At 35.5% G+C, this 20,446-nt stretch overlaps 1 protein-coding gene across 1 annotated transcript; it reads right to left on the bottom strand.

Moving 5' to 3' along the window:
* Nucleotides 1–671: 671 nt before the first annotated feature.
* LOC120073180 (RING/U-box superfamily protein) lies at nt 672–9,292 on the bottom strand. The gene is made up of 9 exons (XM_039025848.2): nt 8,651–9,292; nt 7,816–8,459; nt 6,366–6,442; nt 4,504–4,672; nt 3,713–3,801; nt 3,315–3,479; nt 3,115–3,192; nt 1,979–2,082; nt 672–1,254 (listed from the first exon to the last, which is right to left on the bottom strand). Exons 2-9 carry the CDS (start codon nt 8,438–8,440, stop codon nt 1,149–1,151), a joined length of 1,413 nt encoding a protein of 470 aa, XP_038881776.1. The 5' UTR covers nt 8,441–8,459; nt 8,651–9,292; the 3' UTR covers nt 672–1,148.
* Between the last annotated feature and the right edge of the window lie 11,154 nt (nt 9,293–20,446).

Here is a 20,446-nt window from a genome sequence, read left to right as displayed (position 1 = left end):
AATTTAGGTATCAATTTTTTCAAACCCCATTTGGTAACCATTTTGTTTTTTGTTTTTGTTTTTGAAAATTAAGTTTATGGACACTATTTCTACGTCTATATTTCTTCTTTTGTTATCTAATTTTCACCAATAATTTAAAAAATCAAGCCAAATTTTGAAAATTAAGAAAAGTAGCTTTCAAAAAATAGTTTTTGTTTTTTAAATTTGGTTAAGAATTCAATCATTGTACTTAAGAATATGTAAATCATTGTATGAAATATGGATGAAATAGACTTAATTTTTAAAAACAAAAATCAAACACTAAATGGTACTCAAATGGGTCTTAATAATACAAAATAAAATATACTTGAGACTTGGAAATTGTATTATAAAATTTGCTACAACAATAATAAAACCTAAATAAACTATTGAATGAAATAACTTTAAAAATTAATTATTAAGGATACATATAGCTTTTTAATTTTACCTTCAAGGAGAAGAGTTTCTTTCTAATCAACACTATATTTATGTTGGTCTAAATTAAATCAAAATTAACCTAAATACTTTTATCTCATTGGAGATGGGTTCATAAAAAATGTTCAAATTATCCAATTCTATTTTTTTTTTTTTTACAAAGATATTGTAATTAAAGTGTGGAACGAGATTAATATGTCAGCTGAGCTACACTCTTGTTAACACCCATTCTAAAAATTCATCATATTCATTTCCTTCATTTTCAAATCCACAAGGCACAAACTGAATAGCCAAAAACGTGTTTCACATTCTGTTTGTGTATATAACAATTTCTAGAAGTCCAAAACATTCTCATTTTATAATGCATTTTGGACTAAAATTATAAATCAACATAGCAACTGGCTTTGGTATATTAAATTTACACCCCAAACTCATAATTCATAATATTTGCATACAAGGGTTAAACCCCTCCTCTCGAACATCCACCATCCTCCGCTTTAGCATAAAAAGGACTATTATGTATACATGTCGATTTCGAATTCGCCTTTCCGAGTTCACAAGCGCCAGTCTTTTGCTTCCTCCAGGGTAGCAGCTACACAGTATTAGTTAGATTTACAATTTGTGTAGGTAAAAATGCAATGGCTGGCTTCAGCTCTTCAAACCACAATGTCTCTGAGGGGCTTGGAGAAAATGGCTTAGAAAACCTGGAAAAACAGACTTGTTGATCCATCACCAAATGATCTGAGATCCGCGGGTTTAACCAAAGCCCTACACAATGGACATGTTCGTTCCCGCTCGAACCTGCACATAGCACCATCCAATTCGAAATTGACATTGACATGAACAATATATTAAGAACACTAAAGTTAAGTATGTTGCAGAACACGTGCATATACATATGCCCCCAGGCCCATCATTTCTCCTTTCTTTGGGCATTTTTGTTCCGACGTCTAGGTTAATAGAAGTGGGACAAAAAGTTCTAGTGTTGATTGAGATCTTCTTAGGAACTCGATAACAAGACTCGAAAATTGTAATGAAAGATAAAAAAATAGGTTATTGGACCCTCCCAAGTTCGCTCAGGATTAAACCACCGGAATATTGGCTTGTCTTCCCCCATCTCTATCCATCTACTTACAACAAAAAGTTCTAATTACCTTATTTATCTTTGGCATCAGAGTCCTAACAAGATCATCAGAGTCCTAACAAGATCATGTCTCATCCACTAAGCTATGACTACAACATGCGACTATCACAATCCAATGATGGTGTTAAAAATATTCCAGCAAAAACTCAAGCATGCTTTCATTTCACACATGAAAAATGATGGATGCAGTAATTTAACCATTGAACATCACAACATGGTCGAACTTTAAGGCTCCACACCATAAAATGAGGAAGCCAATAGTGATGAGATACTGAAATCGAAACCCTATCCTCTTGGAAAAGAGTCAATAGTTTAATATTATGTAGAACACAGATTGTGATAGGTATTCAAGCATGCAAGGATTTCGTGCAATAAACTTACCACTCTGAGACACAATCTTCACAAAATATGTGTTTACATCGGAGTAGGATAGGAGCATGCATCTTCTCTTGGCAAATAGCACACAAATCACCAGCTGCGCTGACCTGCATTAGGCAAATAACAAGTTAGATGTCAAGGACATTTTGCTATCTCCCTTCCTATTTTATTAAAAAAGAAGTTACAAATATCGCGGCATCCAATAACTCCCTATAGGAGAAGTTTGAAGGAACCCCTGAGAGAAACAAAAAGGCAAAAAACATGACAAAAATTGCCCGAAACTAGAAGAGATGACACTAACATGAGCACACGGCTCAATTGCTCAAAGAACTTATGGTTCAGTCCATGGTTAACACACACACATACACAGAAAAACAAAAAACAAAATCTAGAAGAGAATTACATATACATTATATGAGCCCCATATACACCGTCACCTCTTTTGCAACCGCTAAAGATATTTGGGAATTACATATACATTATATGACCAAGTGCATGTTTGGGTTCGTCAAAAAAAAAAAAGTTTGGAAGTGATTTTGAAACAGATAAAATCAGTTTTGTCATGTTTAAAATCACTCCAAAACCCACCTTTAACCACTCAAAATCAATTCAATGTTAAATTTTACGCTTTTAAACACATTTTACATACTATTAAAAATGGAATTCGAATGACTAAAGACATTTTCTAAGTAACTTTTGAAAATGGCTAGTGATTTTAATCCATTTAGAGCCACTTCCAAACATGCCATACATACAAAGAGAACTTAGGATCGCACTCCACAAAGCTGCTTGCCTTCAGCAAGACTTTTCATTCCACTCCTCCCAAGGACTTTCCTAAAAGGTCTTTTGCTTTCTTTCCTACCAAATATTCCCACAAAACAGATTTTATGGCTTAAAATTAATCCCCAGTTGCTTTATCAAAACTCAATTGATTTTTTTTTTTTGTTAATAATAAGAAAATAAACCTTCAAATTTTCATAAAATGCAAACGTCCTGAGATTAGTTGAGATGCGCCCAGACACTCATGGATACCCAGAAAAATAAAATAAAATGCATTAAAATGAAAACATAAATGGCATCCTTCAGTAAGAAAGTTTGGTCAATTGGAAAAAGGCATGCATAAATGAGATCCAATTTACCTGCTCTGACGTTGCATATGCCCCATAATGCACCTCTTTACGTGACAGTGCTTTCAAAGCAGCAAAGAAGGATTGCACCTGAAATTCGCATAGAAAAGAAATGAGATAGAGAAGGGAGATAACAGACAAGAGAGACCATCTAGTGACAAAATACTCACTAAAATCGTAAAAATAAGTCCAACAAGAATTAGAAAACATACCTTTTCAACAACAGATGTGAGTTTGAAAGTTAAGTACAGTCCTGTCAATAGTGACGAAAATAGACTCCCGTACTCTTTGTTCAAAAAGAAACGATACCAGACAGGAGTAGGCAATAAGGCACGATACAGTAGCAGCAAATATTCGACTAAAGTTAGCATTTGACCCTGGAGATAATGTGAATGTTAACAGTGCGTTCTCACAAACTGACAAACATTTACAAATTCTAAAGTCGCCACTTTATTCACTAGAGGAAAAAAGAATCTTAAAGAGAAGTCAACTATGAGCTCAATTAAAGAATAGCATTGTAGCAAAAGTCCACTTTTTGTATGAATATTTGTTACTGATTCAAAAAAGGAGTTTAATGAATAAACAGGAGCCAACTTCTAAATTACCTCACCTGCTTACGATAGTTGCGGCCTCTGCTGTTCTTGTAATACATCAATAGAACACACTTGACCACCATCACTGCCTGACGGACCAAAGTGTCTGAGAAACCAACACAAAAGCATACAATTCACCAAACCAGTTATGCACATTTATAATTTGTTTTTGTAAATTGAAAGGCAGAAGTGCAGAAAAAAATCTTGCTGAACATACACTTCCAGTTTTTAGTTTAATACAGTGGAGCTTTTAATTCAATGAATGTGGATAAATAAATGAATGGAAGTCCTAGAAAATCCTTTTTCAAAAAAGCCCTTTTATCATAAGCAGGTAGGTGGGAGTGTGTGCCGCATAGAAAAGATAATTAAAAACAATATCACAACTGGTAAGATACTGACGTAAACACAATATTCATTTTTAAGCAAAGAAGAAATATTTGCCACCCCAATGAAAAACCACACAATAAGAGAAGGAATATGAAGCACAGGCAACAAAGTTTACAAACACGAGGAAGAAATGATTGTGATAATGCCTTCAACTCTAACTCATACAAATTTACTATTGGCCTGTAAGATTGTCCTCTTTTGTTCTTTGTTTATTGAATGAAGTGGTTTAACTTTAAGACTCGTATTAAAATAAATAAATAATAATCACTCAGAGAATATTGAGAAAATAAATGATATGCAGAAAATTATGTGATTGGGCAGCATAGCATAGTAGACCACTTCTTTGTCACAATAACAGTTATAGATTATGATCATCGAGAACATACAGTAGAAATTGGTAATATCTTCAACAGAAGGTTACCATTCACCATGATGATGAAAATAGCATGCCAAAAGGGAGGAATCGCTCTGGGAGGAAGCATGATCAACGGATATAAAAGGTCATCATTCTGATACCACCAGTACACACCAATAACATGAATAGTGAATGCAAGAGAAATGCCAACCAAAACGGAGATTTTTCTCTCTCCCTGCAGGAACCAACAAAACCCACGTTTTGAAAAATGGAATAAAGAAGAAACAACAACAATAGTACAGCAAGATTGATGCCATTCCAAGGAAAGCAATCTGACAAGTTTGGTCACTGCCATATATAAAGTGATCAGGTATTAGCCAAACCAATAAGGAGAGTGATTCAGGATGCTATTTCTGATAACCAGAAGGATTCATTGCAGGAGGAAAATTTTGCATCCGACCCTAACTGGAAGCACAGAACGATTACGTATAAGAAAGTCTACCCTGTGAATGGCCTGGTCTCTGTAGTCAATCTTAAGAAGACAAATGATAGTGTTGACTGGGACGTTCTTTTGTTCCTTTTTTTAATTATTTATTGGGATAAGTAACAATTTTACTGAGGGAATGAAATTACAAAAGGGGAAGCCCCAATAGAGAGATTACAAGTGACCAGACTGGAATAGCTATAGAGATGGGGAGCATTTACACCAAGTCACAACAGTGTTAACTATAGCATCAAAAAAATCTATAACAGTGTTGACAGGGAATTTATGGGTGCAGAATTGTTGAGAAATGAGCCAAATAGTTTCAGAAAGAGGAAAAAGAAATCCAACCACCATGAAAATATATGATGTCGGCTATTCTATCCTTCTTAATGGAGGCCAAAAATTGAAGATGAGCTCTATGAGAGTTTTACGGAAAGGAGGTCCAATCTCATTAATTTCAATTGATAAGGCAGGGAATGCTAAAACCTGGAGGTAGGTATTATAGTTTTGTAGCTCTATCGCATCAAAAGAAAAATAGTTATGAAAGTTAGCTCAAGATGCATCAATCCTCTGATATAAAGGGAAGATCAGGTTCCTCAAAGTTTTTCTGTTTAAGGTGACTTAAGCGGGAAGGAGAGATTTGAGGATGTCCAAGGCATTAACTTTCATGACTCTTCAAGATACCTAATAATAAAGGTTAACTTATCATCAATATGAACAACCAACAATTGCGGTGGGATATTGAAGTAGGCCTATATATTCCCCATAGGCCTTGTAATCTCCTAATGGCAAGATTTCTTATCTTCTTTACTTCTTTTTATAAAATAAATAAATAATGAATCTTTTTATATTTTTATTTTTTTAAGTGCCCCATGTGCCAACTCTATTCTCATGAGACAACCGTCTAACTCTATTCACATTTGGTTGTCAAGCAATTCGTAGAATCTAGCTAGCAAGAGTATGTGCTATTATGTGGGGGTGAGAGGAAAATAGAACATTTAGAATGTTTAGTCCTTTGCTAGGTTCCATGTTTCCTTGTGGGAATCCATTATGAAGGTTTTTTGTAATTATACATTTAGTTTTATCTTACTTGATTGGAGGCTACCTCCGTCTTTTGTGGGTCTCTTTTTTGTATGCTCTTGTATACAATCATTTTTTCCCCTCAATGAAAGCTTGGCTATTAATTATAATAAAAATAAAAATAATATATGATAAGTAACTCGGATACTAAATCCTTAGTAGGTGGCCATCATGGTTTGACCTCATTCTCTTTAAGCCATTGCATTCTCTTTAAGCCATTTACGGTTCACATTGGAACTTATTGACCACTAGGGTAACCTAGGATGGTTTACATCCAAGGTCACTTCTATTTTATAACCTCCCTCCCCCAATACACACACAAAGAAGATATGGATCCCAAACATTAAAATATGCCATAACACACCTTCAAAGCTGTTTGTTTTCGCAAAATATCATTTGACTTGTACATGAAAGCAGCAATCCATATAGTCACAAAGAAGCCTGCAAGTTTAGGGAGCAAATATCAACATCAGATGGAGACATGTAATATTAGAACAATTAAATCTTCTATAAATGTCAAAACAAAATAAGGAGAGCATTCTTGAATGTTTCTATATCTATACGTTATAACCAATGATGTACAGATTTTTTTTTTTTTTCTTATTTCATTAAAAAATCTCTCATAGGTTTATTAATTAGTTCTGTCTCAAATATTGATTAAAGATGAGACTTTTGATTTTACTTCTTTTCATTTCTTTCATTCTGAATTTTAATTTTAATTAAAAATTTACTGCCTTCCATGTTTTTGTTGTTCAACATCTAAATTACATTGACATAAGTAACTCTTCGGGAAAAAGAATTAGTAGTTGAAGTATATTTTTGAAGGGAAAGATATTTACATGCTTTGATTTCTGTGAACTAGATTAGGTTGATAAAGATGATGTTAAGTACATCTGAGTTACAATATAATATACACATAAAAGCACGTAAATATTTCTCAAGGAAACGCATGTAAATTTTGCATAAAAACCACGATGCTTAAACATTAATAATTAGCATCAAGACCATAAAACCCCCAAAAAAATGACCAATAATTAGCATCAAGACCATAAATTGATATAAAAATAGTTAAAAGACAATATAATACAAGAATCTTACAAAAAAAATGACTAACACTGCACATAATTCGAGAATCTAACAAAAAAAACTAATATCCTTGTTCATAGATTTAGGGGAACTTTACATCTAAATTGATCAGTTAAAATTTATTTTAACCCTTAAAAATCATGATAATATAGATGATATGAGCTTCACATTTATCTTTATGCAAAAAAAAATCAATTTTAATTATTAGTGATTTGTCCATTTATCTATTCCTGTCTTCATGCAGTTCAGTTCAAAATTTTAAAGTGTTTAGCAACTTAAATGAGGTATAATTGTTGATTGACTTCGATAAGTTGACCTTTCGCTGCTGTTAATATGACATTGATTGTATATTGGAAGCTTGTTTTGCCAAGTCGATAATTTGTAACTTCTACCCATTAGTTTGTTTGCTTTTCTATTCTCAGTTGCATTTGGTAATAGGAAGGTCACCATATGATCATAAGAGTTAAAATCCATTGATTATCAAAAGCCCCATAATATTTCAGTCAACTCTATTCAGCTTTTTTTTCTTATAGAAAACAACCAATGGAAATAAAGCTAGAGAGCACATATGCTTGCTCCATAAAGATGATGCAGCAGTTCATGATTGTCCAAATCTTTCTGGCTACTGTCCATAAACTAGCCACATTAATGAAAATTTAAATTTGAAGTAAATAAATATTTGGTGACCCATAGTAAGTTAAAATTATGATTAAAGTCAAGGCAAGTACCTTGCAAATGCTGTCGAATGAAGACCACCAGTAGAAGAAAACTAAAAGGGAGAATCTGCTCAATCCCCCGAGCAGCCTGTTGAATATCATACCTTTGATAAGAAGAATCCCTGCTATTTCCTCCAGCTGCCTCCGAGGCATCTCCATCAGCACTTGCATTTATTGATTGAGGAATGCCCTCTCTTGCACCACGTTCAGTAGCAGACTCACCCTGGCTAAGCTCCGACGCCAAGGTCACAGATGCCAACCCCGAAACAGATTGCAAAGACACCGTATTCTGACCGCTACCTTCCCTCGCTTGCCCAACTACTAGTCCAGCACCATCCCTACCATGTTCTGGTTCCCCTGCCCCAATTATCCTAATTGAAACCTCTCCATCATTAGTAGCACCCGAAGATTCTTCGATCTGGCTGCGAAGATGGTCTCGAAACCCCGAAGGTAATCGTGCACTTATCAATGCCTCGGATTCTTGATGACTTGGGCGGCCACGAAGAAGACCCGAGTACTCTAATAGTGCAGAAAGCGGAGCCTGAATAATATTCGAGGCAGCTAACATTCCAAACCTCCTTGAACTACTGGTGGAAGCAGCTCTATGAGAGTCGGGGTCGCTACCAGACCCTTCCATTCGGGTGAATGGCCTAACCCTAATCGCCATAATATTCTTGACAATCAATACAATAACATACGAAAGTTTCGACCATAACATAAAGATAGAATACAAATTTCCTTGTAAAAGAAGCAATCTAAAGATAATGAAGTAGAAATCTACATGAAAAGGGCGCTAAAAACTATCAAAAGTAAACAAGAACCAGTAAAAGAAACAGAACTTAATTACCTTCTCCGCAAACGAGACTCCGTGGAGAACCTCAGATAAAGAAAAATCACGACATGGCAACAACCCAGATAAGAAAATTCGATCTACAGTACTTCTAGCAACAACAAGAACACGATAACAACACTGAATCAGAAATCAAGCAAGTGGGGCACGATCATCGGATTAAAAAAAGGTCAAAGAAACCGGCGAATCACGAAAAGGAGTGAAGAGGGGGAGGGTTTGATTGAATAAATGGATGAAAATGGTGGCAGTAAAAAAGAAGATGAAAGAATATGGAAAAAATGTTTTAATGGGGTTTCGATGGTGATGATAATATACAAAAATGGCGGAAATTTGAGCCCTATGAAGCTCGAAGGAAGAAGAGGAAGAGAGCGAACAAGAGAGAAAGGGGAAAAACAAAGGGTAAAGGGAGAAAGGAGGTCAGCTCTCCATTATCAATATCCGATCGCAATTTTCAAACAGGCTTGAATTCGATACCTTTATTTCTATTACAATCAATTTGTTGTTGCCAATCATACGTGGAATACAAGCTAGAAAAATCAAAAGAGTGGAAATTTTTCTTTCTGAAATTTGTAGAACTCACTTGGTTCGGTTTATATGAGCAATACATGTTTGGTTGGTCCAATTTAATCTAATTTAGGTATCATTCCCATCGTATTCAAAAGTTAAATACTTAGATTGATTTTTATTTTTTCTTTTAGGAAAAATTGCAAAAATCGTCCTAAATTATAAGATTAGTTACAATTACATCCATGATGTTTTAATTTGATTAGTTATACCAATGTGGTTTACTAATTGATGCAATCGGTCCCTTTTATTAAATTATTTTTTATTTTGTAGATATCTATGGTTTCTCCCTCTTCTCTCTTTTTCTCTATCTTCCCTCTTGATCCTACCATTTTCATCGCTCTCGTCTTTCCTCCAAATATGAAAATTTAGGAAAAACAAAAAATTTAATTCAATCACAAGCCTTAATGAAACCACATGATTTGATGGAATGAACATGTGTACAGCGGAAGAAAAACGGATCTAAAGTACTCTAATTAGGTTAATTACAAAGGATAAACATGCAATCAAAAATAAATAAAAGGGGAAGAAGAAATACAACCTTTGTAGTTCCAAAACTTCTCCAGATTAGCTTCAATCTCCTCACAAACAATTTGTATACCACCACGAGAGTCCTCTTGACTATTCTCTGGCCTTAGAACGGGATGGTAGAATCCGGTGAATGACTAATTTGGAGAGGAAAAGGTTAAGTATTTGAGATAAAATTGTAATGAGATTACCAAATAATCTCATCAATTTCTACTATGGCCAAGAAACTCTTCCTTTTAAAGGCCATTACATGCAAAACATGCAATTTTGAGTTTGATGAGAACTTAACACTAAAAAATCCACTAACTCAACGTGGGATTTAGTGAGGCAAGTGTCTTCAAATGAAGACAACACTTAGCAATGTAATAGTTAGCATTTTCCACTCACTTGGTCAATGGTCAAAGGTTAGTTGGCACCTCGCCGTTAGCATTCCGATCCACTTACTAACAAAGACAATAGTCTTGAAAAAATTCCTCTCACCAGGTTCGAGCAACTTTAGAATTCCTCAAAATTTCTATCCTCGATAGTTGAACCAACTCTCACTTCAACTGAATAGTCAGGCCCAGTTCGAGATTGAATCATTTCCTTGATTCAAAAGAAAAGAAGGAAGCAGACCAGTATAGTGAAAGTTGCTTAAATCTTTTTGGTCTAAAAGTACCTAGTCGATAGGATTCCATTCCCAATAAGGGTTGCAGGCAGGCAGGAACTGGATCCATTTGAATAGCCGCCCGACGTGCTGTTATGGAATCTGAAGATGATCCGCTCAGGACCGCCTTCTTTGAATAGCTAGAATGTTTATCTGAGCTAGCCAATATTTAAGAAAATCAGGCTTTTAGCCAAGCTTTACAAGAAAAAAGTCCAGACATGGTTTTGATTTTCTTCAATTACATGTTTTCCTGGAAGGAACTCCTCTCGTGCCTATCGGTGTCTCGTCCCTTCTCTTCACTCATCTATTGACGTAAAAAAGAAAAAAAGTGAAAGACCTACCCCACCCTTCCCTTTACGTACGTGAATTAGGCCCTTGCTCGGGGTTGGGCAAGATTCCCAGTTAAGGAAAAAAAAACCTAAGCCTCGTATGTGAGGAATAACCTTTAGGAAAAGAGTTCAAGCATTTACTTAAAGCTATTTGAGTAACTGTTAGTATTTCATTTTCCAGATTCGGGAAGGAATATGAATGGTTTTTGCTTTTTTATTATACTGTTTACTTTGATGCTAGAAGAAGAGCTAGACTTTCTACCTCTACGGGGGTACACATTATCTTGCCTATTCTTTCCTGCCTTAAGGTGAGATGAGTAAGAAGCTTTCTTGGGTAGAAAGGAAGCTTACTAGGGTAAAGGTTTTTCTTATCCCTGTAGTAAGAAAATTAGCTAGGTCTTCGACCCGCTCGGTGTAGGCTTGACTTGCTTTCAGGAGTGAGAATATCAAGACATGGCATTATTCACTATTACTATTAAGATTGCTAACTACAAGGGCTGCTATGAAGGATGATAATTGAAGGACTAGGAGAGGACTACCTCACTTGACTAGAAAAAAGTGAAGGCAAATCTGACACTTCACATGAGACTAGAAATATATTAATTCCTAGGAAACTAACTTGTAACATAAATCCCGCCAATAACGTTAGGCTAAGCCTTTCTCCTAGACGTGTTGAATGCCTCTATCAGATACTCCTACACTGTAAATAGTTGTATTTCTCTCCATCTTCATCTCCATATAGTGAAGAAGCTTACAGGGAACTCCCCCTAGATTAAGCAAACTCCTTATTCTAGTATTCTTCATCAAAAAAAATATTTCAGTCTCTGGTTCGCAAGCAGATGGAATTGAACCAGAAGAATAATGGAATGCGCCCCCTCCCAACCAATATCTTTCCTTCCCAATGATCTTCGGCCTAGGCCAAAGGTATCAAGAAGCGCTATTTTGAAAAGGAAGCTAAGAGGCTGGGTAAGATAACTCAGTTGGAACTCTAATAAACTATGCAACCTACCTATCTATTGGCTCGCTAGATATCGAATGGAAAGACTTTTCATAGAACACTCTTTCACATAAAATGCAGGAGTCATTTAAATAGATAGCCTTTCTTCTGGCTTATAGGATTTAAAAAATGAGATGGAGCTTTACTTTACTAAGTATCAATAAGAAGGAATAACAGGTTCACAGTAAAGAACTCTCCTCGGTGGTAGTTTATATGGCTTGTATCCCTCCTTAATGGGTAATCGATATTCCACAACAAGGTCCCTATCAAGGCCCGGCATATCATGAGACTCTCAAGCAAAACTCCAGCTAAGCTAATAGCTCTCATTGTGGGGATATCTAATAAAGATGCTCTTGTTTGTGGCCGGGTAGCTATATTAGTCACAATAGTTCTTATTAGTAAACTATGGCCTCGTTGTATTGTTAATTGACTCCCTGCTTCAAGCTCACCCATATCCCCTCTATCCCTCTAAACCAAAGCCCTTCGCTCCACTACAATGCTTACGTTACAAGCTACCCACCTCACAAAAGTGCTTTGCTAGATCTTATGTTAGTGCCAGTGGCAGCGGCTGATGTTAATGTAGCAATTCACTTTCGACTTCGAGTAAAGTAGCTAAGGTTTTGAATACATGGCATAGCCAAAAGCACCAAAGCGCAGGTAAGGTTCTTTCGACCTCAGGAGAGCAGGGAATGCATTTCATAGCTCTTTCCCTATTATAAGCATGCACAAGTACCAGCGGTGCCTTCTATGGAATTTCTTACTTACTATCTTTAAACCCACCTATTGGTGTGGTGAATCGCTTGGCTATATATCTCCTTAAGCGAGATCTCGTTAACTCTGCGAGTTCCTTAAGATAAGAAAGGAGAAGCACACCTAGCTTTCTGTCGATCCTTAGCTTCAACTTGTGTCAAATCCTTTTGCCTCTGACTCTACTGTATTTAAGACTGCCATGGAACTATATGGATAGCCATTTTCATTGGTCTTCACTTTTCTTTCTTTCAAGCCTATGTCTTTCGCTTTCCTAAGGTAAGAAGACAAGAGGCTATCGAATGGATTGAAGGAAGCCTTAAGTAATCTTACAACGAGGGAAGATACATCGTCTCTCTCAGCTATTGCTTTCTTTATTCCTGAAAAGTGGCATCTGATTAAGGACGCGTTTCGGGTACCCCCAAAAAAATAGATATTCGCGTAACATGGGCGGTTAGAACAATCTAATCCCCTTCCTTTTTTTGAGTGGAATTGGATGTTATCAAGCTAGATGAAATAACATCGATTTTTTCCATTTCTCCTAAGGGGATTTCTTCCTTGCGTGAGATATCTTTACTAGGGTAATCAAGGTTCTGGAAGAAAGGCTTTGGACCCTTTATCCCACATTTTCATTAACAGTTGTTATTCTGACATCGGGTTAGAGCACACTTCATCTTCATCTAATAATTAGACATGGGCATGAGCTAGCACGCTTTATTTTGTAAAAGATTTTTCAATTTGGACAACGGGTTAATCCACTGTTGTAGATGAGAGAGTGGACCACTTGCAATATCCTCCTTCAGCGCCTTTGGTTGAGTGATTATGCTCTTTACATCTTTGGTTGTCATATATATAAAGAGAAATTATTAGCTCTCTACCCCTAAGGAGAGGTAAACGAATGCTCTACGAATTGGTATCTAAACCCTAGTAAGTTCCTGCCACCTATGCAGCTTCCCCTGTTGATAGTTGATCAACGGAGACTAGTGCTTTTGCTATTGTCTCTGCCACTACTGCCTCTATTGGTTTGTTTGGATGCTCCAGCATCTGCTTCAATCGGTGTATACAAGATCAATTTCAATTGAAAAAGACTGGAAATGGAATTGAAATTTTCGAAACCCCATGCCAACATTTCATTCAATATTTGGTCGTCCAGCGAATGTTCGTTTTGTTGTCATACAGAATTGGAATCCCTTCTCGATCTCATAGGGTTGATCCATCGGAAAGAAGACAAAACGAACTGGATCGGAGAAAGAAAATCAAAATCAAAATTGGTTGAAAATGGTCATAGTCTAGAGTTCTTACTCGGGCTCGGGCTGTTACCATCAGCACCAAATAAATAAGCCTTATCCTATAGAGAGGCTGCAAAAAGCTCCAGGTGAAAGGGAGTTTTCTTAGCTCCTGATACACCGAATGTCGAATCCTTAATAGGTGACGATGACCATTTCGGTAGCCACCGAGGTCCAGTCCAAGATCCATAAGGAATCTTAAGAGCCTAGGGGACATACATTTCAACCAAATCTAGACATACCTGTATGAGATCGTTAAATATATCTTCAAGGACAAAGGATGGCCTCTTCACGATAGAATCGTACCTTTCTTTCTAAGACTAAGAAGAATTCACTTTATTAAAATAACGAAAACACCACTTACTCTTTATTTATAAAATGTTTAAGTCAACAAATTTGACTTTTTGACTTTCAAAGTCAAAAGTCAACAATTATTGCATTTTTTACCTAGTCAATAATTTTGACTTTTAATGCAATTTTGACCAATTCTATTTAATTTCAAAATTAATTATAATAATCAATTTTAAAAGTAAATTAGTATTAAATAATTAATTAAACAATTTAATTAATTTAATATTAAATCCAACACTAATCCTAATTAATATGAATCCCTATTCATGATCTTGATATTTAAATCTTATTTAAATATCTCCTATTTTCTCTCTCTTTATGTTTAATTAACAATTAAACATTAGGTTAAATATAACATATATATTTAATGCTTTGCTCTAAAAACCGAATTTGAATACTTCAAATTTGTGCGTCACACTGTTCTAAGGTTTAGTCCGATATGAGCTAGTAGTGGGATCCCATGGACCTACAGATCATGGACTCCAACGATCCGAGATTAACTGGCTAAACTCTTTAACCTAATTAACCACCATTCGTCAACTATCGGGTCATTCCATTAAAGCCCAGTAGTTGCACTCCCCTCACTGTAGATATATTATGTCCACCTGATATAACCATAATTAGTAAGTCAACCCTTCACAAATTGTTCGTAATAACGACTAGATCAAAAGTTGTTTTACCTCTAAGATTATATCTTGCTTCTTAAGTCCCACTAATCCTCTAATGAACAATTGATTTGTGATCCAATCACTAAATCGAGTCCCATTTTGGAAAATAAGAGGGTAGGGCCCCTTATTCAAGACCTGGAGTCAGAACTTAAGGGAACAACCTCTCTACTATCCCTAAAAGCGGGTAGGAGTGAATTCCTTCTTGCACCCTATGTCCTCAGCTATCTAGCCAATCTTACCTTTAAAAATGGGAGGCTTATTGAGCCGGCGTTGTTAAGCCAACCCTCACCCATGCAAATCTAAGGAATAAACAAGAGTTCATAGTTAGCTTAGGATTAAGGTCAAGTTACCTAGGTCATCGCTTTGAAATAGTCAGTCTTAAATAGTAAACAGCGTTATAAAGTAAAAGTGACTTATTTGTTAGTCCGATCTTATGCAAACTCATTGCATAGGACACCCTCACATCTCATGTTAATACATGAACGAATCAGGATCACTTCGTTTATAGCACTTTACAACAAATTGTAACAACTACAAAGTGAACTGCAACTGATAATGTTATCAGAAAAAGATACCCAGCCTTATTCATATATTATAGACCATTTTGGCTATTTACTGAACTTGATCCACTCTTATGTCTCCATGTAAAGTTCATGTATTCAAATAATAGCCATGGATCTTTAGTTTATTGGATTTAGTCTTTACGAGTGCAATTCACATATTTAGCAACAGTTTTATTGAATAAACGTCGATAACATCTTTATTGATAATAGAATATGTTTAACATTACAAATTGTGAGTTTTTGGACATACAACCCAACAAACTTCCACTTGGACTAAAACTCCAGTGAATTTTACACATATATACAAATATATATACAATGTTGAATAATGAGAGAATAAATACAATAAACTAGGGCATTAGATACCCAGTACTTCTCTCACTTACCCTAGTTCTATATAATTCGCAGTTCTAGTCCCACTATGCGACCCTCGAACACTTTAGCTGAGAGGGCTTTTGTAAATGGACCGATCAAGTTGTCTTTAGAGACAATCACGTCTCCTCGATGTACGATCTCTCTGATGAGATGATACTTGTGCCAAATGTGTTTTCTGCACTTATGGCTTCTAGGTTTCTTTGAGTTAGCAACTGCTCTACTATTATCACAATACAGAGTGATAGGCAGATTCATATTTGGAACGACTTCCAAATTGGTCAAGAACTTTCTTAGTCATACCGTTTCTTTAGCTGCTTCACTGATAGCTACATACTCAACTTCCATAGTGGAGTCAGCAATACAACTTTGCTTGATACTCCTTCATACTATAGCTCCTCTATTCAGAGTGAATACTGGCCCTGAAGTAGATTTTCTAGAATTTATATCGGTCTGAAAGTCAGAATCATTCTCCAGTAAGGATCAGATCCTTAGCACCATACACGAGCATATAGTCTCTCATTCTCCGAAGATACTTAAGGATGTTTTTAACGGCAGTCCAAGGATCATATCTAGGATTGGACTGATATCTGCTGACAATTTCAACTGCAAAACATATGTTGGGATGAGTACACAACATGTCATACATTAAACTCCCTACTGCCGATGCATATGAAATTTATTTCATAACCTCAACCTCTTGAGATGTCTTAGGACACTATTCCTTAGACAGATGAATTCCACGCCTGAAAGGCAACATACATTTCTTGGAATCTTGCATTTTATATCGAGACAACATCTTGTTCATATAAGATGTATGAGATAAGGTTATCATTCTATTCTTGCGGTTCTGAACAATTTGAATCTCAAGAACATACTGTGCTTCTCCCAAATCTTTCATTTGGAATTGTGTGGCTATCCATGTCTTAATATCAGCTAGAAATTCTACTTTTTTTCCCAATTAGTAGAATATCATCAACATATAGAACCAGAAAAGATATAGTTTTATTGAAAATCTTCTTGTAAACACAAGGTTCGTCACATTCTGTTCAAAGCCCTAAGATTTGATCGCAGTATCAAATCTCATGTTCCAAGATTGAGATGCTTGTTTTAGTCCATAAATGGATCTATTAAGCTTGTAAATCTTTTGCTCTTGACCCTATGTAAAAAACCTTTTTGGTTGAGACATATAGATACTCTCTTCAAGATAGTTATTCAGAAAAGCTGTTTTGACATTCATTTGCCAGATTTCATAATCATAAAAAGTAGACTTGATCACGACAACTGGAGAAAAGGTTTCTTCACAGTCCACCTCCTCTCTTTAGGTAAACCCTTTTGCCATGAGTCTAGCTTTATAGGTCTATAACTTACCAGTTTGGTCTCGTTTTCTCTTGTAGATCCATTTGCAACCAATGGGTTTTACCCCTTCTGGTTGATCTACAAGATCCCAGACTGAATTGAAGTACATTGACTCCATTTAGAGGTCCATGACTTTTATCCACTGGTTCTTATCCATATCACCCATTGTTTGTTTAAAAGTCAATGGATCCTCTAAGCCATCATCAAGTATGACGATCTGAGTTTTGATAAAATCCATGTACCGGTCAGGCTGTTGCACAACCCTCTCACTACGTCGAGGCATTCTCAACTCTCGAGAAGAATGTGAAATACCAATTCCATCAACAACTCTTGTTGATGGACTTGTTCGATCAACAACTCTTGTTGACCTACCTATAATATCTCTAGTTATATCACTTAATACTAGCTTACTGCGAGGTTGATGATTTTTAATGTGGTCTTCCTTTAGAGATGTTGCATTTTTTGACACCAATACTTTATCTTCCCGAGGATCATAAAAGTTGTTGGAATCAAGAAGCAAGTAGCTGAAGCTAAACAAGATCATAAGCATTCTAATTCATTAATTTTGGCTTCAAATTTAGCATGCTCATAAACTAAAAACAGAGTTTCAACACTAACCTTTGAAGTACCTCTTGAATCACGACCTTCGGCTGCAATCTCTTTCTTCTTTAGATGTGAACCACCACAAGGTCTTTCCTACTATTCTCTTGATGTCTTAGATTGAGTTGTGGGACTCAAAATAAGCTTGAATTGAAGGGAATTGGAAAGGAGGTTATTAGTTTTATACAGTGTGAAGAACACTTCTTCAAACACAAATTCTCAGTATTCAGCAATGATTGCTCTACCTCCATTCCACTAAAAATTCCAGTTTTATATTGCATGAATTTCATGCAATTAATAGCCTTGCATGAATCACAACTCATGCTTGAATAATTGAGCTGAAGAAAAATGGAATTATGTGTGAGCTGCTACAATTTGAAAGTGGAAAATTCCCACTTTTGGGATTTTTTCCATTTTCAAATTCCCTTTTAATTTTGATTTCCAAAATTAAAAAAAAAACAATTCATTTTTTAATTCCTTAATTAAAAAATGAAATTTTATTAATTTTACAAAATTAATTTTCTAATAAAATTAATAATTAATTAACTTAACTAATTTAATATCAAATATTAAATTAATTTAACACCAATTTCACCTTTATGAATTCCTATTCATGAAATTAATATTTAAATCATATTTAAATATTAATCGATTCTCCAATTCCATTTAATTCCAAAATTAAACGTGTAATTATATCACATATAATTACTAATTCCCTTAATTCTAATTTGAATGTTTCAAATCAACTTATCATGCTACTCTAAGACTAATTCATTTGTGAGCTAGTAGGAGGACCTAGTGGACCTACAGATCATGGGCTCCAACGATCCGAGATTAATTGGTTAAACTCTTTATACCACATTAACCCCCATTCGTTAAATACTGGGTCAACTCCCATCACTGTAGATATATTGTGTCCACTTGATATAACCATGATTAGTAAGTTAACCTTTCACAGGTTGTTCGTAATAACGACTAGGTCAAAAGGTTGTTTTACCCCCGAGATTACCTTTTGTTTCTTAAGTCCCACTGATCCTCTAATGAACAATTGGTTTGTGATCCAATCATCAAACCGAGTCTTTTTCGGGCCAATGAGAAGGTGACGCCCCTTGTTCAAGACCTGAAGTCAAAAATTAAGAGAACAATCTCTCTACTATCCCTGAAAGCGGGTAGGAGTGAATTTCATCTTACACCCTATGTCCCCAGCTATCTACCCGATCTTACCCCTGAAATGGGAGGCTTATTGAGTCGGCCCTATTAAGCCAACCCTCACCTATGCAAATCTAAGGATAATCCCAAATAAACAGGATTTCATAGTTAGCTCAGGATTAAGGTCAAGTTACCTAGGTCATCATTTTGAAATAGTCAGTCTTAAACAGTAAACAAGATTATAAAGTAAGAGTAACTTATTTCGTGGTCCGATCTTATGCAAATTCATTGCACAAGACACCTCACTTCTCATATCATCACATGTACGAATTAGGATCACTTCGTCTGTAGCATTTTACAACTCCTTGTAACAACTACAGAGTGGGTCGCATCCAATAGTGTTACCAGAATAAGGCACCCAACCTTATTCATATACTATAGATCATTTTGACTATTTACTCGAATCTGATCCACTTTTATGTCTCCACATAAAGTTCAAGTACTCATATAATAGTCATGGATCTTTTGTTTTATTGGATTTATTTCTAAAACAAAATAAGCAATTCATATATTCAATAACAACTTATTGAATTTTAAGAATAAGTTTATTGTTTACAAACCACGAGTTTTAGGACATGAAACCCAACAAAAGTAACCACATTTTGTCTCTTTGGGATAACCTATAAATAGACATACCTTTGAATGACGTTCTAATTTCTTTGGGTTTTGTACCAACACATGAGCTGGACAACCCAAAATCCTGAAGTGACATAAACTACCTTTATGTCATCTCCATAACCTGTAAAATGTTTCTCAAACACTTTTCGAGGGAACAATGTTCAATATATACACCACAATCCTTATTGCATGACCCCAAAAAGAACTTGGCAACTAAGCATAACCTATCATAGAATAAACCATGTCCAACAGTGTTCTATTTCTCCTTTCTGCAACACCATTTTGTTGAGGTGTGCCAGGTGCTGTGAGTTGTGACTGAATTCCGTGTTCTATCAAATAGTCATGGAATTTTAAGTCCATGTACTCACCACCTCGATCTGATCGAAGCGTTTAAATATTTCTACCTAATTGATTCTCAACCTCTGCCTTATCCTTGAACTTTTCAAGTGTATCAGACTTATGATGCATTAGGTAAATGTAGTCATACCTTGAATAATAATCGATGAAACTGATGAAATATTCATACCCTCCTCTCGCTTTAATATTCATCGGACCATAAATGTCTGATGTACCAGCTCTAAGGGTTTTTTGGCTCTAAGACCTTTTCCAATAAAAGATCTTTTGGTCATCATGCCCTCAAGATAAGATTCACATGGCGGTAAAAAGCTATCTTCTAACTGGTTTAGAAGTCCTCTCTTAACCAATCTCCCAATCCTATTGAGATCAATGCGACCTAGTCTTAGGTGCCAAAGATAGGCATTTTGAGAAATTTTTTTTTTCTTATTTTGAGTTTTAGCTGTTTTAAACATCTCTACATTCAAAACAACCTCTACCTCAGTCAGTTTTAACAGATTCTCTAAATTTGCAAAACATACTTTATTACCTTTTGAAAGAATGAACATTTCATTATATTCAAAAGAAACTTTGTAATTTTGTTCTAGCAAACATGAAATATA

This window comes from Benincasa hispida, chromosome 3, assembly GCF_027475165.1.
Source record: "Benincasa hispida cultivar pf3 chromosome 3, pf3_genome.v1.1, whole genome shotgun sequence".
NCBI lineage: Eukaryota > Viridiplantae > Streptophyta > Magnoliopsida > Cucurbitales > Cucurbitaceae > Benincasa > Benincasa hispida.
The sequence above is the reverse complement of the archived record's forward strand: the minus strand, read 5'-3'. Positions and strand labels throughout refer to the sequence as shown.

What these genes read in the sequence shown, in the direction of transcription:
- LOC120073180 (XM_039025848.2), bottom strand. Translation starts at nt 8,440, where the DNA reads ATGGAAGGGTCTGGTAGCGACCCCGACTCTCATAGAGCTGCTTCCACC. An exon ending in TCACATCTGTTGTTGAAAAG is followed by an intron (nt 3,193 to 3,314) that starts GTATGTTTTCTA and finishes TGCGAATTTCAG; the next exon opens with GTGCAATCCTTCTTTGCTGC. An exon ending in GAAGATTGTGTCTCAGAGTG is followed by an intron (nt 1,255 to 1,978) that starts GTAAGTTTATTG and finishes TGCTATGTGCAG; the next exon opens with GTTCGAGCGGGAACGAACAT.